Genomic DNA, 21,139 nt, shown 5'->3' on the forward strand with positions numbered 1-21,139 from the left:
TGTCTCTTTCACCCAATAAAAGGTATAACCTCATCCACCTTGTCTCTCTAATATCCCAGGACTAAAATGGCAAACAAACAGATTTATGAGGTCATGTTCTCCATGCTAAAGCTGGCCTCCTTGAAAACTTCTTTCAATGTTCTAGGGTTGTGGAGACTGGTACTCACCTTACTTTCAGCTCTTGCTATTCACATGTAAAGAAGGCCCCCCACTACATTAGCAAAGTGACAGTGTCAAGAATACGTTTCCCCTAAGCCCTCAGCAGCCTCTGAACTAAACACCATATTCCACCAGATCTTTATCAAGATTTCTTTAACAGTTTTGTTTCGTCTAAACTAGCAGACCAACCACTGAAAGCCAAATACAGCTGAGGTCCACGCACCTGCTACCCACAGCTACTGTCTGCAGTAGGATTCTCTCATTTTGTAAATCAGCTGTTACTTCAAGGAGCAAGCTCAAGTCCAGCTAAACCAACACAAACTACAGTGGTTTCTCTCAGGTATTTTCTGCACTCAAGTTTTCCATATTACTAACACTTGTTTAGCTCCACTGCTGTTAGCAAGTGTACCTCTGCAGTGGAAAAAAAAGTTCGGGAATAAAAGACAAGTGCAGGCACCATGCAAAAAGTGTTGCTATGTGGAGGTGTTAAAACCCTTACAAGAATAAGCATTGCAACAGTAAATTTTATACAACTGACTACTGTTTTTGTTGCGCATAGTCAGGACCTCAGAGGCAAACAGCCTTATGTCATGTTCTGAAGTCTTGAAAGTCAGCTCCTAAGGCCCAGCTTTCCAAGGTCAGTAACAAGGTGTTCTCAGAGGCTCTAACTTTTGACGTCACTTCCCTCAATGCCAGAATTTGATTTGATGTTTAATTCAAACTTCTGACTAAACAGTATTTTGTCTTTTTTATTGGAGATGTTTAAATAGGTGAGGTTTTGTGAAGAGTAAGATATTGAGTCATTTTGACACACACACACTTTGTTATAGGAGCTATATTAGATAAATAATGGAAAAGAGTTTCAGTTTTGAATTAGACTACAGCTTAACTCCCCCATGTAGGAAGGCATCTACAAGACATCCCTCTATAACACACACACACTGGAGTTTTGCAAACATCTCCAGCATGAACAGGAAAAACAAAGTGGTCCTTCAGCTTCAAATGGGGAAATTTTTATATATATAATTTCAAGCAAAAGTTCCTTCCTCTATTCCTAAACCCTGCTCTCTACTAAAAGATATGCATGAATTAGTCTTCATATTATCATCAGGAATTATGCAATGTAACATGAACATAAAACGAAGCATAAAGGTGATTAACAAAGGCAAGATGTCCTTGAAGACTTTCAAGGAGCTAAAGGCCATTTTATGAATCTCTGATCTAACTACACTCTCACACATTGCAGCATACAGTTTTGCAGGCCGCACACTCTGCGATCTAATTTTCACATAGCATCAAGAAAGTATTATGTTCCACAGATAACTGATTTTCAAGTCAAGCTCTGCAGTTGCTCAAAACAGAAGTTGTGCAACAAAAGAGAAAGTGTTAATAGCACCGACCCCTTTCATTTTACACTAGAAGTTTTGGTTTACACATGATAACTTCAGCTGTCAAAACCCTGAGACTAGATCTTTGCCCACATACCAAATGTACACCAGCTTATCTGAAGTTATTTAAGTAAATATCGCTAAACCAGTATAAACCCCTATACTAAGAAAGTTTAGCAAAGATTTTAGATTGCTGCTAACATCATTCTAGCTTCACCTATGTTAGCAACTGCGAGAGCCCTAGCATAGGGGGGCTTTCAATGACATTTTTAAACACTCTGGGTATGTCTACACTGCAATAAAGTACCTACAGCTGGCCCATGCCAACTGACTCTGGGTCATGGGGCTTGGATTGCTGGGCTATAAAATTGTAATGTAGACTCCTCCCCCTTCATAGGGTCCCAGCACCCAGCCTCTAGCCCAAATGCATACACTGCAATTTTATAGCTCTGCAACCAAAGCTAGAGTCAGCTGACAAAGGCCAACCATGCAGTGTAGACACAGCATGTCTAATCAACAGAGGGTCTGTGCCAGGCTAGATGACATGGAGCTTTAAACACAGATGGTACACCTACATTAAGGCTCCCAAAGTTGCTAACACTGGTAAAGCAAGACTGGAGTTTGCAATAATGGGACTTTTTCAAACCCCTCCTCAAAACCCACTTCCATCAGGTTGGAAGAACTGGGTGGTAACAAGCACCCAGTTCCTTTTCTCTTTCCTCCCCCCTCCCCGCTGTAGTCCATTAAAAAAAAAGAAAAGAAAAACCAGCACACACAACTACAAGCTTCATCTGGGACTACAGAGTTACATTCTGAACTTACTCAGCAAGGAGGGAGAGGGAAGGAGGAGAGTATCTCCTAGGTTTATCCAGTCTAGACTGTAGAGTCCTAGGAAGCAGGGACTATATTATATTTCTATATAGTGAGGCTATGACTTCACTGACTTTAAAAAAAAAACAACAACAAGCTTCTACCTACCAATCTGTGCCACAAACGCGAAAAGGAAGCCGCTGTTTTGAAATGTCTAAGCCATCATCACTGAAGTTCGTAGCCTATCTACAGATGTTTCCCAGTATGATGTGGCTAGACTTTGACACACAAGTATTCTCAAACTTTGCTACCAATTATACAGTTCTCGTTTTGTGTGACACAAGCAGTTTTCAAATGTCATACATAATCATTTTTGCAGTTAAATGCTTCATTTATATGAAGAACAACATGAAATAAATGACAAAGTTATTAACTTTGAATGTTAGCAGCTCATTGAAGATATTTCATGGATTACTTAAAACACATTACACCTTAACAAAAAACAAAAAAAAGGGAGGGGGGACATACACAAAATGTTACAATAACTCAGTTTTAATCTGTTCATACCCTTTAGGAGAATCAACTACATCTGTGTTTGCTCTAATATTATGAAAGGTCATTTATGAATGCCTATGCCTTAATGCCAAATAATGTAATAGTTTTGTCAGTTTCATAACTGCCCTTTTAGAGTCTTACTGCATACGTTGGCATTGGCAAACAGAAGACAGCTGTGGAAACCTTTCACACTGCTTTCAGCCCTTGTCTATACAGGAAAGTTTCAGCATAATTTGGGGGGTGAATTTAAACCAATGTAGTTATACCAGCAGAACTCCCTGGTGGACACTCATTCTATTATAAGAGCTTCCTTGGTGGTTGAGAAGTGGTTTAAACTAAGGTGAAAAATGCCACTCTTTTACAGGATTAATAATGTCCACAGGGGGTCACACCAGTATTACCGGTAAAACTTCCCCATTAGACAAGCCCTCAGTCACCTCTCTCACGTTAGTATGGAAATTTTGCACAGATCTCCATACTGCACTGCCACCAACTGCATCCCCTTTGAACAGCAAAATGTACTCCTCACTCAGTGAGAGCTGCGCACAATCTTAACTTTAACTACAAAAAGACCTCATGATCAGTTAGTTTCTTAGGGAAAAAAAAGGAGGAACTGCGGAATTGATAACACTTCCTGCAACCCACACAATGATAGAGAGAGAGATACAGAGTCGCAGCACAGGCTGATAAGTAAAGTTAAGGCCACTGCAGTAACGGTAGGTCATAGTTCGCACTTAGCACTTTTTCCTCTGTAGGGCTAGGTGGTGCCAGCTGTCACCTGGCTCTCCCGCTGTGCTGCGGCGTGACCCCGGACGAGTCACAACCCTACTCTGTGCCTCAGTTTCCCCAACTATGATCTAGGAATAAATGCCATTTCCCGGCCCATGGGCGAAGGGCGCTGGGTAAGGACTGGAGCATCATAGCGCCGGGGTGGCGTTTAGCCCAGTGACCGGCGGGGGCCCGCGCCAGGGAGCCCCGGCTCACAGACAGAGTCCCAGGCTGGGCCGGGAGTCCCCACGGGCACAGACCGGCGTCTGGCCCGGTAACGGTGGAGTCACTGCCCGGGGCCGCAGGGCCAGCGCGCTACCGGCCTGCAGGAATCACCGCCCGCCTGGGGCCCGGCGCCCAAGCTCCCCCAGCCCAGGTGCGGCGCCTGCTCCCGCCTGCTCACCCGAACACGTGCTCCGAGCTCCAGATCTTCATCGCTCCGCTGCTGTACCCCGGCGCGCGAGCTCCAATGGCGACCTCTCAAGCGCTCGCTCAGGGCAAAGAAAGAGCCGGCTCAGCGGGGGAGGGGCCGTGACGCAACCAGGGGGCGGGACGCACCGAGCCGGGTACAGAATGTGCTGGGCAGGCTCATGACTCACGCGCTCCCAATTGCCTCACGAGTGGGAGGGGCGCGCGGGACACCAGGAAAAAAAACCCGCCCCACCTTTAAATACGTCATTCCATCGCCGGTAGTTTCTTGCAGCCACATGACCCCGTTCCCCTCCCGACGTTACGTGATGAGCTCACACGCCGCGGCGGGGGCGGGGCTTGTGGCCGGAGAATCGAGTCTCACGGCGGCCGTTTGGCAATGGCGTACCGCTACCTGCTGCTGTCGCGGGGCTGCTGCCGGCGCTGGGGCCTGCCCAGGGGCCTGACACTGCAGCAGCTGCTCTCGGGCCGGGGCCCCTCCGGGCCGGGGCTGGCGCAGGTGAGCGACACGGCGGTGCGGGAGGAGCCAGGGCAGCCGCTGCCAGTGTCCGCGGGGGACGACGCTCCCCAGCCTGCGAGTGGGGTTGGGGTGACCCGCCCTGGCTCTCCCGCTGACCATCGTGCCCGGGCGCGCTCCCCACGGCCTGCGTTAACCCGCGCCCGGGGCTCGGCTCCGCAGGGGGCTGCTGTCCCCCGGCCAGCGCGCCTGAGGAGACTCACGTTCCTCGGTGCCCGCCGCGTAGGCCCTACGCCCCTGGCCAGAAACGTGCGGGCGTCTGGCTCGGCCCCAGGCCACGGCTGCACCCCCCTGCTCGCTTTGAAATCGCGCCCTCCACGGGCCCTTGCCTTTGCGTTTTGTCCTCAAGGAGCCGGGGATCAGGATGACCAGGCCCTTCAGCGTGTCCCTGCCAAGCGGGGGCTGGAGGCCTGTCTCCAGGGCATCAATGTTAAAGCTAGGCGGGGGCAGTGTAAGGCCAGGAGGGCGCTGGGGGCTCCCCGGGCTGGCTAGTCGGGGCGCTCCGCTCAACTCACAGGATTCTGGATCCCAACGAACTGTTCGCAGCTCACCCGTAAGCCAAGGTGCTAAAAAAAATCGCCTGTGGTCACTTTAAAGGGAAGTGACGGGAATTGGAAGCTCACAGGTTCAAGCTTTAGGTTGCAGATTTGAATGTGGGCAAATGCAGTATTGCACAAAAATCACTGCCATTCGATGGCTGTTCACTCTCAGTGAAATGGTGTGGCCTCTGTCCAGCTCCTACAGCACAGGTGTGGGGAGCACAAAAGCTATCTGAGTGGTCACCCTTATTTGTAATGTCATTGGATTAAAAAGGGAGGATGGTCTTGTGGCATGGCACTGGACAGGGACTCCATTTAGTGCTATGTCACTGGCTCTCAACCTTTCCACACTACGGTACCCCTTTCAGGAGTCTGATTTATCTTGCATAACCCCAAGTTTCATCTCACGTACAAACTAAGACATAAAAATACAAAGGTGTCACAGCACACTGTTACTGAAAAATTGCTGACTTTCTCATTTTTACCATATACACCTCTACCCCGATATAACGTGACCCGATATAACACGAATTCTTATATAATGCGCTAAAGCAGCGCTCCAAGGGAGGCGGGGCTGTGCACTCCAGCGGATCAAAGCAAGTTCAATATAACATGGTTTCACCTATAACACGGTAAGATTTTTTGGCTCCCAAGGACAGCGTTATATCGGGGTAGAGGTGTAATTATAAAATAAATAAATTGGAATATAAATATTGTACTTACATTTTAGTGGATAGCATATAGAGCAGTATTAGCAAGTCCTTGTCTATGAAATTTTAGTTTGTACTGACTTCACGAGTGCTTTTTATGTAGCCTGTTGTAAAACTAAGAAAATATCTAGATGAGTTGATGTATCCCCTGGAAGACCTCTGCGTACCCCCAGGGGTATGTGTACTCCTGGTTGAGAACCACTATCCTACGTGACTTTTGGCAAGTCACTTAATGTCTCCGTGCCTCAGTTTCCTATGTGATGGGGGACTAGTTCACATTGTTGCTGCAAAGGTAAATGAATACTTATGAAGTGATTGGGATACTTCAGCATGAGGTCTCAAACCCTGAGTATATACTTCCATCTCTAGGCATAGTTTGTTTTAATTCTTAGTTTCTTTGTGTAGATTTTAGTGAGGCCTTAACTTTATCAGGACATCTTTCTTAATGGCTTCTTGTAGGCAATGCCACTGATCTTTAAGAAAGTTGAACACTTACTATTATTAATGGGTATATTCTTATTCAAAGTAGTATGTTTTCCTTTTAAGAATTCTTATATTAAGGAGGTAGAATATACATGATGATGAACATTAGAAATTTAATATCTTATCTAGAGTATCTTCAGTGGAAAGCATAATTTACAAGAAACTGAAGTAAACTGTGGAGATAACCATATGTAATGATCTGCTGTGCCTGCCTTTATGTAAGTTAGTTATACTGCATTTTCAAAGGATTAGTCTTTATTAGAAACCTTCTACTTTTTTTTCTAAGCACTCTTATGAAGTAGCTGATGGTTGTCAGATACTAAAAAGGATGTCAGCTGGGTCCAGTTTACTTTGTTCAGTTTAAGACAGTGGCTCTCAACCTTTCCAGACTACTGTACCCCTTTCACGAGTCTGATTTGTCTTGCATACCCCCAAGTTTCACTTCACTTAAAAACTACTTAAAAAATCAGACCTACAAATACAGAAGTTTCACAGCACACTATTACTGAAAAATTGCTTACTTTCTAATTATTACCATATAATTATACAATATTTATATTCCAACTGATTTATTTTATTTCCATTTTAGTGTATAGCATACAGAGCAGTATAAACAAGTCGTCTGAAATTTTAGTTTGTGCTGACTTTGCTGGTGCTTTTTTTGTAGCCTGTTGTAAAACAAGACAAGTATCTAAATGAGTTGATGTATCCCCTGGAAGACCTCTGTGTACCCCCGGGGTGCATGTACTACTGGTTGGAAATCACCAGTTTCGGACATTTTAAAAACAAATTTTTGAAGCTTTTGCCATGCGGTAAATAACTAGTACTAGTGTGTTTTGTTTATTGATAACCTCTTGATTTTGGGGAAAGGATTAATTTTCTGTTGATGTAATCGAAAATATTGGGGATTTTCTGTGCTTCTTTTGTGTTCTTGGTAACTTTCTGTGGATTAGAATTACGAGGATTTAGTAGCTTGACATCTTTTCTTTTTTGTAAAGTGAAAAGTTCTGATTTTTTTTTTTTTTTTAAATACCCAGCAATGCTGCTATTCTGTTTTGCAGCACAAGATTCTGAAGGAGACTGAGCATGAGGCAGCATTTATTCAGTGCTATGGGTCTTGTATTTGTCTGACACTGTTAAACAGTGAGTAGAGCTGCATCACAGCCTTAATGTAACTCAGGTGTAAACCTGACTTGTATGCTCTCTTTGCCTCTCCATTGTGGACTATTTTATATTTGTGAGTGTTTTATCAACTTTGTTTAAAAAATGCTCATTGGGTATCATTCTCTTTCCCTAAGATGAAGGTTCCTTGGAGCAATGAAGAATATTTACTTGCCTGTTATTTATTTCTAATTCCTTTGTCATGGCAACTGTTTTATCCCCAGGATTGATAGGCTGGGCAGGGTTCCCCTGTATGGTTCATTAAATGGCCTAAATGTTTAGACAGCATGAAGGCAAAGTGTGCTTCATTTGCTCTTTCTTCTTTTCCCCCTTTAAAACACGCTGAAAGTATCATATCATTTTAGGTCACTCTGGCATTCCCAGCTCCAGCTAACCTAAGAACAGTTTCCCTAAGAACAGCAGCATGCTGTGCTAAAACTGGATTTCCATGACATTTATTATAGTTATTAGCTTGAATGTGTAATATCTTGGCTGTAATATTCCTTGATAGAGTAGCCTTGGCTTTTAGATTAAGCAAATAAATTCACATAGGAATTCTAATAACTGTTGAAATTACGCAGGTGGAGGAGAAAGGAACTGTAGGCATTTTAAAATTAATTAACTTCGACATAGGTCTATAGTCAATGTAAACATGGGTACAATCAAGACTTAGTCTAGGGATTCAATGCATGTGGCATAAAGGTAACTTTTACTTTCTTCTTTATAAAATGTATTTTATAACTCTTCCTTCTGTGCATCTTACCTGAGGCACTATTAGAGACATTTTAGCAGCACAGTTTGTAGTCTGCAGAGAGAAATCTAACAGTGTACTAGCTCTTCTGTTCCGGTCTGTCCCCATGCTATAGCATATTCCTGATCAACCAAGTCTTAACACAGATTAGCCCTATTCGTGCTGGTTATAACCTGGTTCACCCATAACCAGTCTTAAACTGTATGAACACGATTGTTTTCCCTGGATTAGATGGAGCAAAAGCTGCTGAATATTCTTGCTTTTTGTTCAGTTACTCTGAATTTGGATCATGAATAAAGTAAATATTCTCCCCAACAGACCTTTATTAATTTTTGGTGTTGCGGGAAGACAGGTAATATAGAAGAGAAGATGAGACAAAATTCTCAGACATAGTTTTCTTCTGAGTTTCACTGTTGCTTCGTCCCTGAGATGCATGTAGATTGTCATTAAACCCTTTGTTAGCCATACAGATTTACCTCTTTCCCTAGAGCCCCTTGCAGCTGCACATTTGTACTTGTCCCTGCTGGGGGTGATGGCTCCTTAGACGTAGCAGCTACTCAACAAAGTATCTGTTTTACCCTGGCATGCTTTACTTTCTCAGTGAAAGGTTTTCTTGGATTTTTAGTACCAAGGTTTATTCTGAGGGCAGTATGTAGAGCCTTATGAAATCTGTGTTAACCAGAACATGGACGGAATCATGGAAGCAAAACAATAACATGGAATCCAGCGCTAAAATAAAATCCAACGCTATACAAAACAATAAAGACGTATCCTCACTGCGGCCCCAGGGCTGGAGGAGATGGAATTAATTATTTTTTAAATGGAAAAAAACTACATCAGAAAATAATAAATCTGAAAATTCACAATAATAAAACGGATTTCATAGGGCCCTAAGTATGACAACACAAAATAAAGATGGAAGGGAGGGCATCAACAGACTGGGAATCCTTCACCTGCCTGTCTCTATATCAGAAGTGAATAACAAGGAGATAGGAGCATTCACTCATTCACATGAATTCCCCCTAATTCCAAAAGTGGGAATGGATCAAACTTTGTTCAAAAAAGTCTTTAATTAAAACCCTTAAAAAAATCACAAGATTGGCAACAGCTTTCAAAGGACAATATTATAAATGCAATTTATGGTGGCATGATGGAATTCTGTGAAGCAGCATATCAATTTCTTCCTTCCATCTTTGATATTAGATTCACCTTTAGGATAGAAAGTCTGTTTTACAGCCAGTATATTTTGAGCATAACATAATTGCTAAATGTTAATAACATTGCTGCACTTATGAAGGAAAACTCAGAGTGAAGATAATAGGACCTTGCATAGATATGCAGAGCCTTTGTTCTGGTTCACAGTGATGTCAGATGCTAGACCTGATGCAGAGTTATTTCTGCTGAGTCACCCGATGTCAGGTTAATTCACTTCTAGCAGTTCCCTCCAGGAGCATGAAAGGGTTGAATATCCCTTTGCCCAGCCACTACTTCCCTCTATCTCAATGTTCCCTCTAATTTTTTACATCCATGTATGGAATGAAATTTGTTATGTGCACCAATATGGAGGTGATGTGGCGGGGGTGGGGCTGAGGGGTTCGGAGTGTGGGAGGGGGCTCAGAGCTGGGGCAGAGGGTTGAGGTGCAGGGGGTGAGGGCTCTGGGGTGGGATCAAGGACATGGTAGGTTTGATTTAAATCACAAGTCAGGAAGACTTGATTTAATCATGGTTTACATAAAAGTGCATTCTTGTTGGTTGTTATAACCTTAATACATATTCTTCACAACTCAGATAGATGTTGGTTTCATTTTTAGAAGGTACACACTATACATTTTTAAAGTGATTTATTTTGAAAACTTTTTAGATTAGTTTTACAGCTATATCAGAAAATGAATAATTGAAACTATAGAAAATGATGGTGATCTTGAAGGTGGATAGTCCTTCAGAATCTTGTATGTTGAGGATGGATTCTCCTAAACAAAATAAGTCAATGCAGTTATTTAATTATTCTTACCATACTGCTCATTTAGTATTATGCATTGCATTCACTGATGCTCAGTACTACTTTAAAGGTGAAATTGTAAAAGGAAGATCTGCCTATTTCAGCTATTTATTTTTTATCACAACTGCATCTAAAATGATAGTACCATAGCGTAACAACGATATTTTTTGCTCAAACATGAGATTACAAGAATAGTCCAGATGGAAGACAGGCAGCCCTTAAGGAAGAAGTATGAAATAAAAAAGTTTACCAACCTGAAGGCCCTGCATGTTCAGACATGTTCCTTTCATCATCTTCATAGCAGCAGAGAATATCAGGGTTGGAAGGGACCTCAGGAGGTATCTAGTCCAACCCCCTGCTCATAGCAGGACCAATTCCCAACTAAACCATCCCAGCCAGGGCTTCGTCAAGCCTGACCTTAAAAATCTCTAAGGAAGGAGATCCCACCACCTTCCTAGGTAACCCATTCCAGTGCTTCATCACCCTCCTAGTGAAAAAGTTTTTCCTAATATCCAACCTAAACCTCCCCCACTGCAACTTGAGACCATTACTCCTTGTTCTGTCTTCTGGTACCACTGAGAACAGTCTAGATCCATCCTCTTTGGAATCCCCTTTCAGGTAGTTGAAAGCAGCTATCAAATCCCCCCCCTTATTCTTCTCTTCTGCAGACTAAACAATCCTAGTTTCCCTCAGCCTCTCCTCATAAGTCATGTGCTCCAGCCCCCTAATCATTTTTGTTGCCCTCCGCTGGACTCTTTCCAATTTTTCCACATCCTTCTTGTAGTGTGGGGCCCAAAACTGGAGACGGTACTCCAGATGAGGCCTCACCAATGTCGAATAGAGGGGAATGATCATGTCCCTCAATCTACTGGCAATGCCCCTACTTATACAGCCCAAAATGCCGTTTGTCTTCTTGGCAACAAGGACACACTGTCGACTCATATCCAGCTTCTCGTCCACTGTATCCCCTAGGTCCTTTCTGCAGTACTGCTGCCTAGCCATTCGGTCCCTAGTCTGTAGCAGTGCATGGGATTCTTCCGTCCTAAGGGCAGGACTCTGCACTTGTCCTTGCTGAACCTCATCAGGCTTCTTTTGGCCCAACCCTCTAATTTGTCTAGGTCCCTTTGTTTCCTATCCCTACCCTCCAGCGTATCTACCATTCCTCCCAGTTTAGTGTCATCTGCAAGCTTGCTGAGGGTGCAGTCCATGCCATCCTCCAGATCATTAATGAAGATATTGAACAAAACCGGCCCCAGGACCGACCCTTGGGGCACTCCGCTTGAAACCGGCTTCCAACTGGACATGGAGCCATTAATCACTACCTGTTGAGCCTGATGATCTAGCCAGCTTTCTATGCACCTTATAGTCCATTCATCCAGCCCATACTTCTTTAACTTGCCGACAAGAATACTGTGGGAGACCATATCAAAAGCTTTGCTAAAGTCAAGGAATAACACATCCACTGCTTTCCCCTCATCCACAGACCCAGTTATCTTATCATAGAAGGCAATTAGGTTAGTCAGGCATGACTTGCCCTTGGTGAATCCATGCTGACTGTTCCTGATCACTTTCCTCTCCTCTAAGTGCTTCAGAATTGATTCCTTGAGGACCTGCTCCATGATTTTTCCAGGGACTGAGGTGAGGCTGACTGGCCTGTAGTTCCCTGGGTGATCCTCCTTGCCTTTTTCCAGTCATCTGGGACCTCCCCCATTGCCATGAGTTTTCAAAGATAATGGCCAATGGCTCTGCAATCACATCCGCCAACTCCTTTAGCACCCTCGTATGCAGTGCATCCGGCCCATGGATTTGTGCTCACCTAGCTTTTCTAAATAGTCCCGAACCACTTCTTTCTCCACCGAGGGCTGGTCACCATCTTCAACACAGCTTCCTCCTGAGAAGGAAAACTTAGAATCATAGAATATCAGAGTTGGAAGGGACCTCAGGAGGTCATCTAGTCTAACCCCCTGCTCAAAGCAGGATCGCTCCCCAGACAGATTTTTGCCCCAGATCCCTAAATGGCCCCCTCAAGGATTGAACTCACAACTCTGGGTTTAGCAGGCCAATGCTCAAACCACTGAGCTATTCCTCCCCCCATGATGTTGTTTCATTCGGGCAACCAGGCCTTGCATTTCTTTGTTGCACACATGCCTGTCTTATCCACAGGTAGAGGAACTTCATTCAAATATTCCCAAACTGGGTCTCTCTTACGGCCTGCTGTTATAGGTTTTCCCTTCTAGTGAGAGAATGGTATGGTAGATCTCAAATCAATGAAGGCTACACTTGGAAAGACTTCAAGACTTCTGGAATATGCTGCTCAAACAGTTTCACTTTTGTTTCTATTGCCTGTCCCTCCCTTCTCACATTCATCTCCAGACTTCTTCTCCTTGTCCAGATCTATTCTGCCCCCAGCAATCTTCTATTCATTGAACTGTTCGAAACTGCACTTTTAGAGAGAGGTAAGGGATTGACTCTGTGTACACAAATTTGCAGAGGTACAATAGGGTTGAGGTCTGTTATTTCTCTCTTCTATGTATTATTTATTTATTTATTTTTTTGCTGTTAACAAGCATGTTATCTCTGTAGACACAAATCTGCAGTTTGAGAACTGCAAAACAAAGCATCTATGATGGTATCTTCTAGACCGAGCACTGAGTCCCATTGAGTATATAGAAAGATTAACCTAAATAATCTATACAGAAACTCCTGGAACCTCATAAAATTGGGTCCCTAATCCATGAACTATTGGAATTCATTTACAAAATTTTTCTTAAACATTACATGAATATATTGTCTCATACTATAGAATTAAAATTTATAATCCCTATTCCATGATGAGATACATTATAACTCAAAGATATCTTAATTAAAACTATCTTTAGATAGGGTTTTTTCCCTCAAAAAGCATTTTATCAAAAAAAATCCGTGTCTTTTTTTTTTAATTGATTTTTATCCATCCTGATCAGGGATGAGGGGTTTGGGATGTGGGTGGGAGCTCAGGGCTGGGGCAGAGGTTTGGGGTGCAGGGGGGAAGGCTCTGTCTGGGGGTGTGGGCTCTAGGGTGGGGCCAGGGATGAGGGGTTTGGAATGCAATCTGCCCCAGGGCTGCGGTGGGAGAGAGGACACCCCCCAGCCCTCTCTCGCCGCAGCAGCACGGGGCTGGGGGAGAGCGTCTTTCCTTGCTGTAGAAGCCCTGGGACTGGGGTCGGGGGAGAGGCGCCTCTCCCTGCCGTGGGAGCCCTGCACACCTCAATTTGCTCCCTGCCCACTCCCTAGCTCTCTCCTCTCCAGGCCCCTGTGGCTGCGCCCCTGTGCGGCCCTTGATAGCCTGCTGCGCGGCCGTGCAGCTTAGAGGGAACTTAGGGCATAATGGCCTCCTTCAGGGGAAAGCCTTTGAGTAGCCATTCTTTAGCTTTACATTTATGTTTCCCGTACAATCTCAGACATAGGATAATTTAAAGTATATTACTAAATGTATTTTCACATTAACACTGAGCCTGGTTGGGCAGGTGAGATCCTCACAGGTATGGCATGAGTTTCTATGAAAAAAATCCAGATTCTTTCTGTACAGGAAGGATCTGCTCAGAGGTGCAAGACAGAGGGGCATATTAGACAGTGCTTACACAGAGCTTTACTTAAATTTTATGTTTTTTAGTTATTTAAGCTAACTCCAGGAAGTAGGTAAATTTGGATCATATTCAGAATTTATAGTCTCTCTTTGGAAGAAAAAGGGAACTCCACCTTACCGTAAGATTATACTACACTTTATTCAGTATATTCTAAAAGTTTTAAGGATCATTATTCAGGTAACATTAAGTTTTAACTTGTCATTTAACTTAATTTATTTTATCTTAACAATTAAAATTGTTTAAAATGGATCCTTTCCACCAAACTCTAAAATCTAGAACCCTGCAAACCTGGAAGGTACTTCAATTAGCATAATATGAACTTGTGAGTCTGCTGTAAATGGATCCTAATGTATATAAAAGCTTTAGATCTGCTTTAAGATTCTCTTTCTCTCAAATGGGCTTTTCAGCTCTGTGTAAGCACTGTCTAATATGCCCCTCTGTCTTGGACCTCTGAGCAGATCCTTCCTGTACAGAAAGAATCTGGATTTTTTTTCATAAAAACTCATGCCATACCTGTGAGGATCTCACCTGCCCAACCAGGCTCAGTGCTACACTTCAAGTACCCATTAGCTGATGATGTGAAAAATACATTTAGTAATATACTTTAAATTATCCTATGTCTGAGATTGTACGGGAAATGTAAAGCTAAATATCTGCACTGTGTACCATATGTAATTATTTATAAGAAATGTTTTGTGCATTTCCTCTTGTTGCCCAATCTGCACTATTGCTGGCAAAATCATAGATTTGTACAACAAAGGTAACAAAGACTTGCCTATTACAGAAAACCATATGATGACTAATTTCCACCTTTCTCCTCCTAATTTTTTTCTTTGCTCATATCCACAGCAATTCTTGCTATATTAGGGTGGAAGAAAGAATCTTCTGACATACTGTGTAATATCTGATGACTGGTGTCATCTAAAGATTTTTAAAGAGATTGATTGAAGACATCTCTAATACTTTCTTGTTACCTAATAGTGTTTGCACTTCATCTTTCAGCTCCATGAACAAGTTACCACTAGAGTGCCTACTAACAAAAGTACTGTCTTGGCAAGCGTAATTGCTGCTTACAGAAGACTCTTCTCCCAACCTCCTAAAGGTAATTATAACTTAGCAGTAGTGAGTGAAATAATGAGGACCACTCTCATGTTTCATTTGGCCCTATTCTCAGAAACAACAGGTTCCAGCATTAAATGGCCACTGATAGCAAGATGGAGCAATGCTGGGATCAGCAGACTGCACCTCCTGTTAAAGATGAGTAACTGCAGTTTGCTCCCTCTTACAGAATTTAAACTGGTCTTCAGGTTCCTGACAAGTTGCCAGTGCATCGCTCAGTTAAGCAAAATTTGCGTATCCCTGATTTATAACTTTGTGTATGGAGTAGAAAGCTCTGCTGAATTGTTAATAAAATAGTGCTATAAATGCTTATTTTTCTACCTGCACGAGTTGGGATCTTTATACACAAAGATCTCTCAGATACATGGTATGTATCATCTAATTTAAACATTGATAGTGCAATTATTTAAATATGACATATATACATGAGTGGTGCTTGATAGATAGGAAGAGGGACATGTTCATGCTGTTGGTGAATCTTTGGCTAGCTTTTTCACTAGAAGCCTCAATCCTCCCCACCCCAACCTCCTCAACCCCCATTTGGAGGGTTAGTATTGAAAAAAGGGTTGGTAGTTAAAAGGCAAGATTCTTGTCCGGCACTTTTTCTAGGTCTCTCTTTTTTCCAGTACCTTATTAAACACCCTTTCTTTCCTTGACTTGTAGGGCAATTAGACTTTGGCTCAATGTTAATTTAATAAGAGCATAAAAACTCCTTATTTTTCTTTTACAAGTAAATATCTTCAGTCTAAATAAACCAAATATTTTCTGCTGAACATTATAATGAGTTCTTGTGGAAAGAGCCACCACTGAGATGAAGCTAATAACTTATATGATACAGGGTGATAAGTGCATAATATTTATGCTTATTATATTTGAGTACCCCCATTAATCTTCATAAAAGTACCAATGGCTAGAAGTATATCAGGCACTTTTAATGTGTTCTCTTAATAGGATTTGAAAAGTATTTTCGTAATGGAAAGAAAACTAATGAATCCAAAGGATCAGCTGGAGAAACAAAAGGTACTAATGGGCTTTTCCCAATTCAGGCTTTGCTTTAGGATACTTATTAATTCTGTTACTATGTCACTGATATATTCATATTAGATGTTTGCAGAAACCGTGCTCCATGTTGGCTCTGAAACCGCAGACTGCATTAAAACCTTTTCAGTTTCATATGGCATATAGAGTCATTCATGGAGTCATTTTTTGCTTCCTCTTATGCCCCTCCCAGCCTGGTATTCTAGAATACATGTTCAATGCCCTTTTAATCGACATAATCATGTGATGTACATATGTAGATCTCTGAGCCTTTCCCAGAGCAAGTTAAAACATCTGTTCCTTGTGCAGGAAGCAATCACAGAATCACTGTTCAGAGGGTGGGGCCCCAAGCACTAGCTGTGTGTAGGCTATTGCTTGAAGGAGAGGCTGGCAGTGTCAGTCCCATAGAGTCCCTTGCTCAGGTGTATGTGTAGGCCAGGAGATGGGGAAATCATTGGCCGTAGCAACCATTTGGTTGTCATAGAGATAGATGTATTAAGGGTCTGATTACAGGAAAATAGGCAGTAATCAGAGCCTGTTGTGAGGAGGGTAACCAGCAGTCACAAAGGCACAGTGCAGAGATAATGAACTCCTATCCCCGGATTCTTTTCCATTGTCTTACAACTAGGATGTCAAACCAGACTCCAGATTCTATTTTAAACATTTCCTGAACGTTGAAAGAAGTAAACAATGATCTATAGGCCTAGATATCATGGGGAGTTTTAGTCATATGATGCTTAATGCTGGTCATGGGTACCAGATTGACAGCCCAGGAAAAGTCCTCCATTTTTTTGCAAAATGGGGACAGAGATAGTATAATCTTCCCCACATTGCCCAGCCAGTACACCTCCATGTTCTGGAGGGACCAAATCTAGGGAATTGCGTATTCAATTCTTAGAAGCTCCCAAGAGTTGTGGAATACAAATAGTGGTGCTCTGCTTTGATCATGGTCATGTGATGTGGCCATCTGTTGATTAAGGAGTGGATTACACGACTCTTGTTTGAGGGGGGAAAACAAAAAGAGAAAAACGTGATTCTTCAATAGATGATATTTTGTAATTGATTTCTGAGATGCTTTGCATTTGTAAACTATTGTGCATTTCGGGTTAGTTTTGTTCTTGAGAAAAGCTTTTATTTAATTTATATTATAAACAGAAAATCCCTGTGTTAGTCTGAGATTTCTGTAGGACTTGAAAATGTTGTTAATGTGTCTCTCTCTTTGGTAGAAGCAAAGCAGACTAATGCCCAGCGACCTCCTGGGAGCAACAGTGGAGGAGGAGGAGGAGGTGGAAAAAGAGGTGGCAAGAAAGAAGACACTGGATGGTGGGCCAGATTTCAGAAGGTCTTCACTCTAAAATACATTGTTTTGTGGCACTGGCTTACCTTGTATAAACACTGTGGTGAACCAATGAAAGAATATGATTTTGACTCTTTGGAAGAAGTGCTTAGTGTATTTATAATGAAGCTTTGAGTGTATATCGTTGGCTTTAAAAACTTCTTATTGTCAGGGGAGACTTTTGAGGCACTATGTGGATCAATAGACCAAACTGATAATAGTTTTCATAGTTTGGTACATTTAATGAATGTAGGCAACACGAGTCATTTTGGCCATAGAAATACAGTTGACAAAAACACAGCTTTTCTGGAATTTTTTGACACCATTAAACGTAACACCAAGGATTGCGATAATTAAGGGTAGAAATAATATTTTTCTTTTCAGTTTCTTTATTCTGTCTGTTTGACAGCACTTTGTGTAGAATCAGTTTCTTTCTCCTGTATAGCTTGATCAGTTTCCCCTTTTGTGTGGGTCTTGTACGCAGCAGTGATGGAAAGAGAGGGGTTTTTTAAAAATGGGGGGTGTGTGTGTGCGGGAAGTGATTGTAACTCCACAAAAGTTGTCAGGAGGACTTGGGACAGGAGTAAATATCTGAAAACTCTTTAATAGTTAGCTTTCAAATTTACTGTGTCCTCTTACTGTTTATAAAGTACTTTTTAAGATCCTCTGATAAAAGGCATTGCTGTGGAAATGGCATAGCCTTGTCTTTTGAATATAAAAAGTACAATATTTTGGCAGACTTAATTCAGTTTAGCTTGATGCACTCCTTGTTTAACCCTGGGAACAAACAGAAAATGCACGTGACATCCGTTCTTTAACCTTGCACTCCCTGCACTAGAGAGACAAAAATATTCTTTTGTTTTTTCTTCTTTCCATGTCCTAGGGTGACTTTCCATGGGATGACAAAGAGTTCCGGGCTTACTTCCTGGGCATTTGCTTTATCTGGGCTGTTGTTACATATCTCTCTTTCTTCAGGAGCTCTGGCAGCGAAATCACTTGGAAGGATTTTGTCAATAATTACCTTTCTAAAGGAATGGTGAGTAGTAGGTATGGGGAATCATAAAATGAGAAATGGCTAGATTGGGCAACAGCATTAGCATGACTTCTGCACAAAAATACTCAAACATACTAACAAAGGTAACTAATAAATAGGCTTGGCAGAATTTGACTCTTACTATTTTGTAAGTTTGACAATTGGTATCTATTTCTATTTCTACTTTTAAGATTTTTGTTTTGTTTTCCCTATTTTAACACTTGCAGTTACAGGAAGACTAGGGTTGGGGTTAGGGCAGTGCTGACAGTGGTGCTGCAGGAGGCTCCCTGCATGACTGAGACACCTACATAAGGGAAGTCCTGGTCTGATGAGCAGAGACCCCTGGGCAGGACTGCAAGGAGGAAGATGTGACCCCGGCTGTAGGCAAGGCCACTCTGCTGCTGAACAGTTCCTGCCCAGGGACAGTTCCCACACTCCTGGCTGGTGGCTGAGGCCATGTCTAAACTACCAGCTAAATCAGCACTGCAATGCAGCGGTTTCAATTTAGCGGGTCTTGTGAAGACAAGCCAAATTGATGGGAGCACGCTCTCCCATCAATCTGTGTACTCCACCTCCCTGAGAAGCATAAGGGAAATCAGCGGGAGAGCGTTTCCCGTCAACACAGTGCAGTGTAGACAACGCGGTAACGGGATCTAGCTATGTCGACTTAATTACATAACTGAAGTACCGTAACTTTTTAGATCAATTTACCGCGGTGGCGCAACAATTTTCCATGTTCCACGGTAGTGTAGACCAGCCCTAAGTGAACAGAGACAACTGTTCGCTGAAGGTATAAAATGCAGGGAAGGCGGTTCGCTGCTCCAGGCCAATGGGGGCTGAGTGAAGCAGCACGGGCCAAGGGATGTGCTGGCCGCCCTTCCCGCAGCCCCCATTGGCCCGGGACGGCAAACCGCAGCCAGTGGGAGCCGCAATCGGCCGAACCTGTGGATGCGGCAGGTAAACAAACTGGCCCGGCCCGCCAGGGGCTTTCCCTGAACAAGCGGTGGACCAGCTTTGAGAACCACTGTTTTAAGGGAAATGATTGGAAGAGCATCTATTGGGATTCAAGGCCAGGTATTACTTTAAATTCTAATTAATTTTTTTAATTAACTGGATTTCAGCTTTCTGGTGTTTTTATAGTTCCTATTGTGATGTTAACATGGCTATGTTGTGTGTATGTTGTGTATTGGATGATTGTTTATACAGTTTAAATAGGTGACTTTATATGTTTTCTGTAATGTGGCAGAATTAAGATTATTGTAACTTAATTTTTGAGCTTCCAAACTTGTTTGGTTGAAACTTTCAACCTTACTGTTGTACTGATGTGCTTTGCGGTTTTTTGGATTTAATTTCATTTTGAGAGTGTGGGAGGAGAAACCTACCTGATCGTTTTGTGAGTTCCCACAAGTGTCTACATGTTTGACACACAAGCAATTGTTTCAGTAATTATGCAGTAACATAATTATTTCTGTGTTCTTGCATGTGTACAGCTGAACACTTCATGTTTTGAGCCTAATTTTCAAACCTAGGTGCTCCGATAGGATGTCTTAATCTTGTATTTGGATACTCATATTGACATCTCATAGAAGTGTACGGCTGGAAGGGACCTCAAGAGGTCATCAAGTCCAACCCCTTTTATGAGGCAGGACGAAGTACCCCTACACCATCCCTGAAAGGTGTTTCTCTAACTTGTTCTTAACCTCCAATGATGGGGATTCCACAACCTTTCTTGGAAGCCTATTCCAGTGCTTAACTATCCTTTAAGATAGGTTTTCTTAATATCTAACTTAAATCTCCCTTGCTGCAGATTACTTCTTGTTCTTTCTTCAGTGGACATGGAGAATAATCGATCACCATCCTTTTTAGAACAGTCCTTAACATATTTTGAAGACTGTTTTCTGGTGCCCCCTTAGTCTTCTGTTCTCAAGACTAAATATGACTGGTTTTTCAACTTTTTCTCATAGGTATGTTGGTTGGTTTTTTTTTTTTTTGTTTTTGTAGACCTTTTATCATTTTTGTTGCTCTCCTCTGGGTTCTCTCCAGTTTGTCCATATCTTTCTTAAAGTGTGTCACCCAGAACTGGACACAGTATTCTGGCTGAGGCCTCACCAGTGCTGAGTAGAATGGTATTAGCCTTTTTTGCAACTGCATCACACTGTTGACTGTAACTGCTGAGCTGGAATTGATATGCAAACTAGATACGATCAACTCAGAATTGAATAAGGACTGGGAATGGCTGAGCCATTACAAACATTGAATCTATCTCCCCTTGTAAGTATTCTCACACTTCTTATCAAACTGTCTGTACTGAGCTATCTTGATTATCACTTCAAAAGTTTTTTTCACTTACTTAATTGGCCTCTCAGAGTTGGTAAGACAACTCCCACCTGTTCATGCTCTCTGTATGTGTGCATATATATCTCCTCAATATGTTTCACTCTATATGCATCCGAAGAAGTGGGCTGTAGCCCACGAAAGCTTATGCTCTAATAAATTTGTTAGTCTCTAAGGTGCCACAAGTACTCCTGTTCTTTTTGCGGATACAGACTAACACGGCTGCTACTCTGAACACTGTTGACTGATATTCAATTTGTGATCCACAGTAACCCCCAGATCCTTTTCAGCAGTAGTGCTGCCTAGCCAGTTATTACCCATTTTGTAACTGTGCATTTGATTTTTTTTTTTTTTTTTTTTTTTTTTTTTTTTTTTTTTTTTTTT

The 21,139-nt window shown here is 42.4% G+C and overlaps 2 protein-coding genes across 2 annotated transcripts in view; one reads left to right on the forward strand and one right to left on the reverse strand.

The window, feature by feature from the left end:
• Window positions 1-4,168, reverse strand: part of PRELID3A (PRELI domain containing 3A) — a 15,441-nt gene extending 11,273 nt beyond the window's left edge. Inside the window, exon 1 of the mRNA XM_024212569.1 lies at window positions 4,084-4,168. Within this exon, the coding sequence (XP_024068337.1) occupies window positions 4,084-4,115 (32 nt within the window). The 5' untranslated portion in view covers window positions 4,116-4,168. The remainder of the gene's footprint in view (window positions 1-4,083) is intronic.
• A 292-nt stretch (window positions 4,169-4,460) lies between these two features.
• AFG3L2 (AFG3 like matrix AAA peptidase subunit 2) overlaps window positions 4,461-21,139 on the forward strand; it is a 47,262-nt gene continuing 30,583 nt past the window's right edge. Inside the window, exons 1-5 of the mRNA XM_024212583.2 lie at window positions 4,461-4,608; window positions 14,898-14,997; window positions 15,966-16,034; window positions 17,279-17,394; window positions 18,272-18,424. Coding sequence (XP_024068351.1) covers window positions 4,489-4,608; window positions 14,898-14,997; window positions 15,966-16,034; window positions 17,279-17,394; window positions 18,272-18,424 — 558 coding nt within the window. The 5' untranslated portion in view covers window positions 4,461-4,488. The remainder of the gene's footprint in view (window positions 4,609-14,897; window positions 14,998-15,965; window positions 16,035-17,278; window positions 17,395-18,271; window positions 18,425-21,139) is intronic.

This window comes from Terrapene carolina, unplaced genomic scaffold (assembly GCF_002925995.2).
Source record: "Terrapene carolina triunguis isolate 2854851 unplaced genomic scaffold, T_m_triunguis-2.0 Scaffold58, whole genome shotgun sequence".
Lineage (NCBI taxonomy): Eukaryota > Metazoa > Chordata > Testudines > Emydidae > Terrapene > Terrapene triunguis.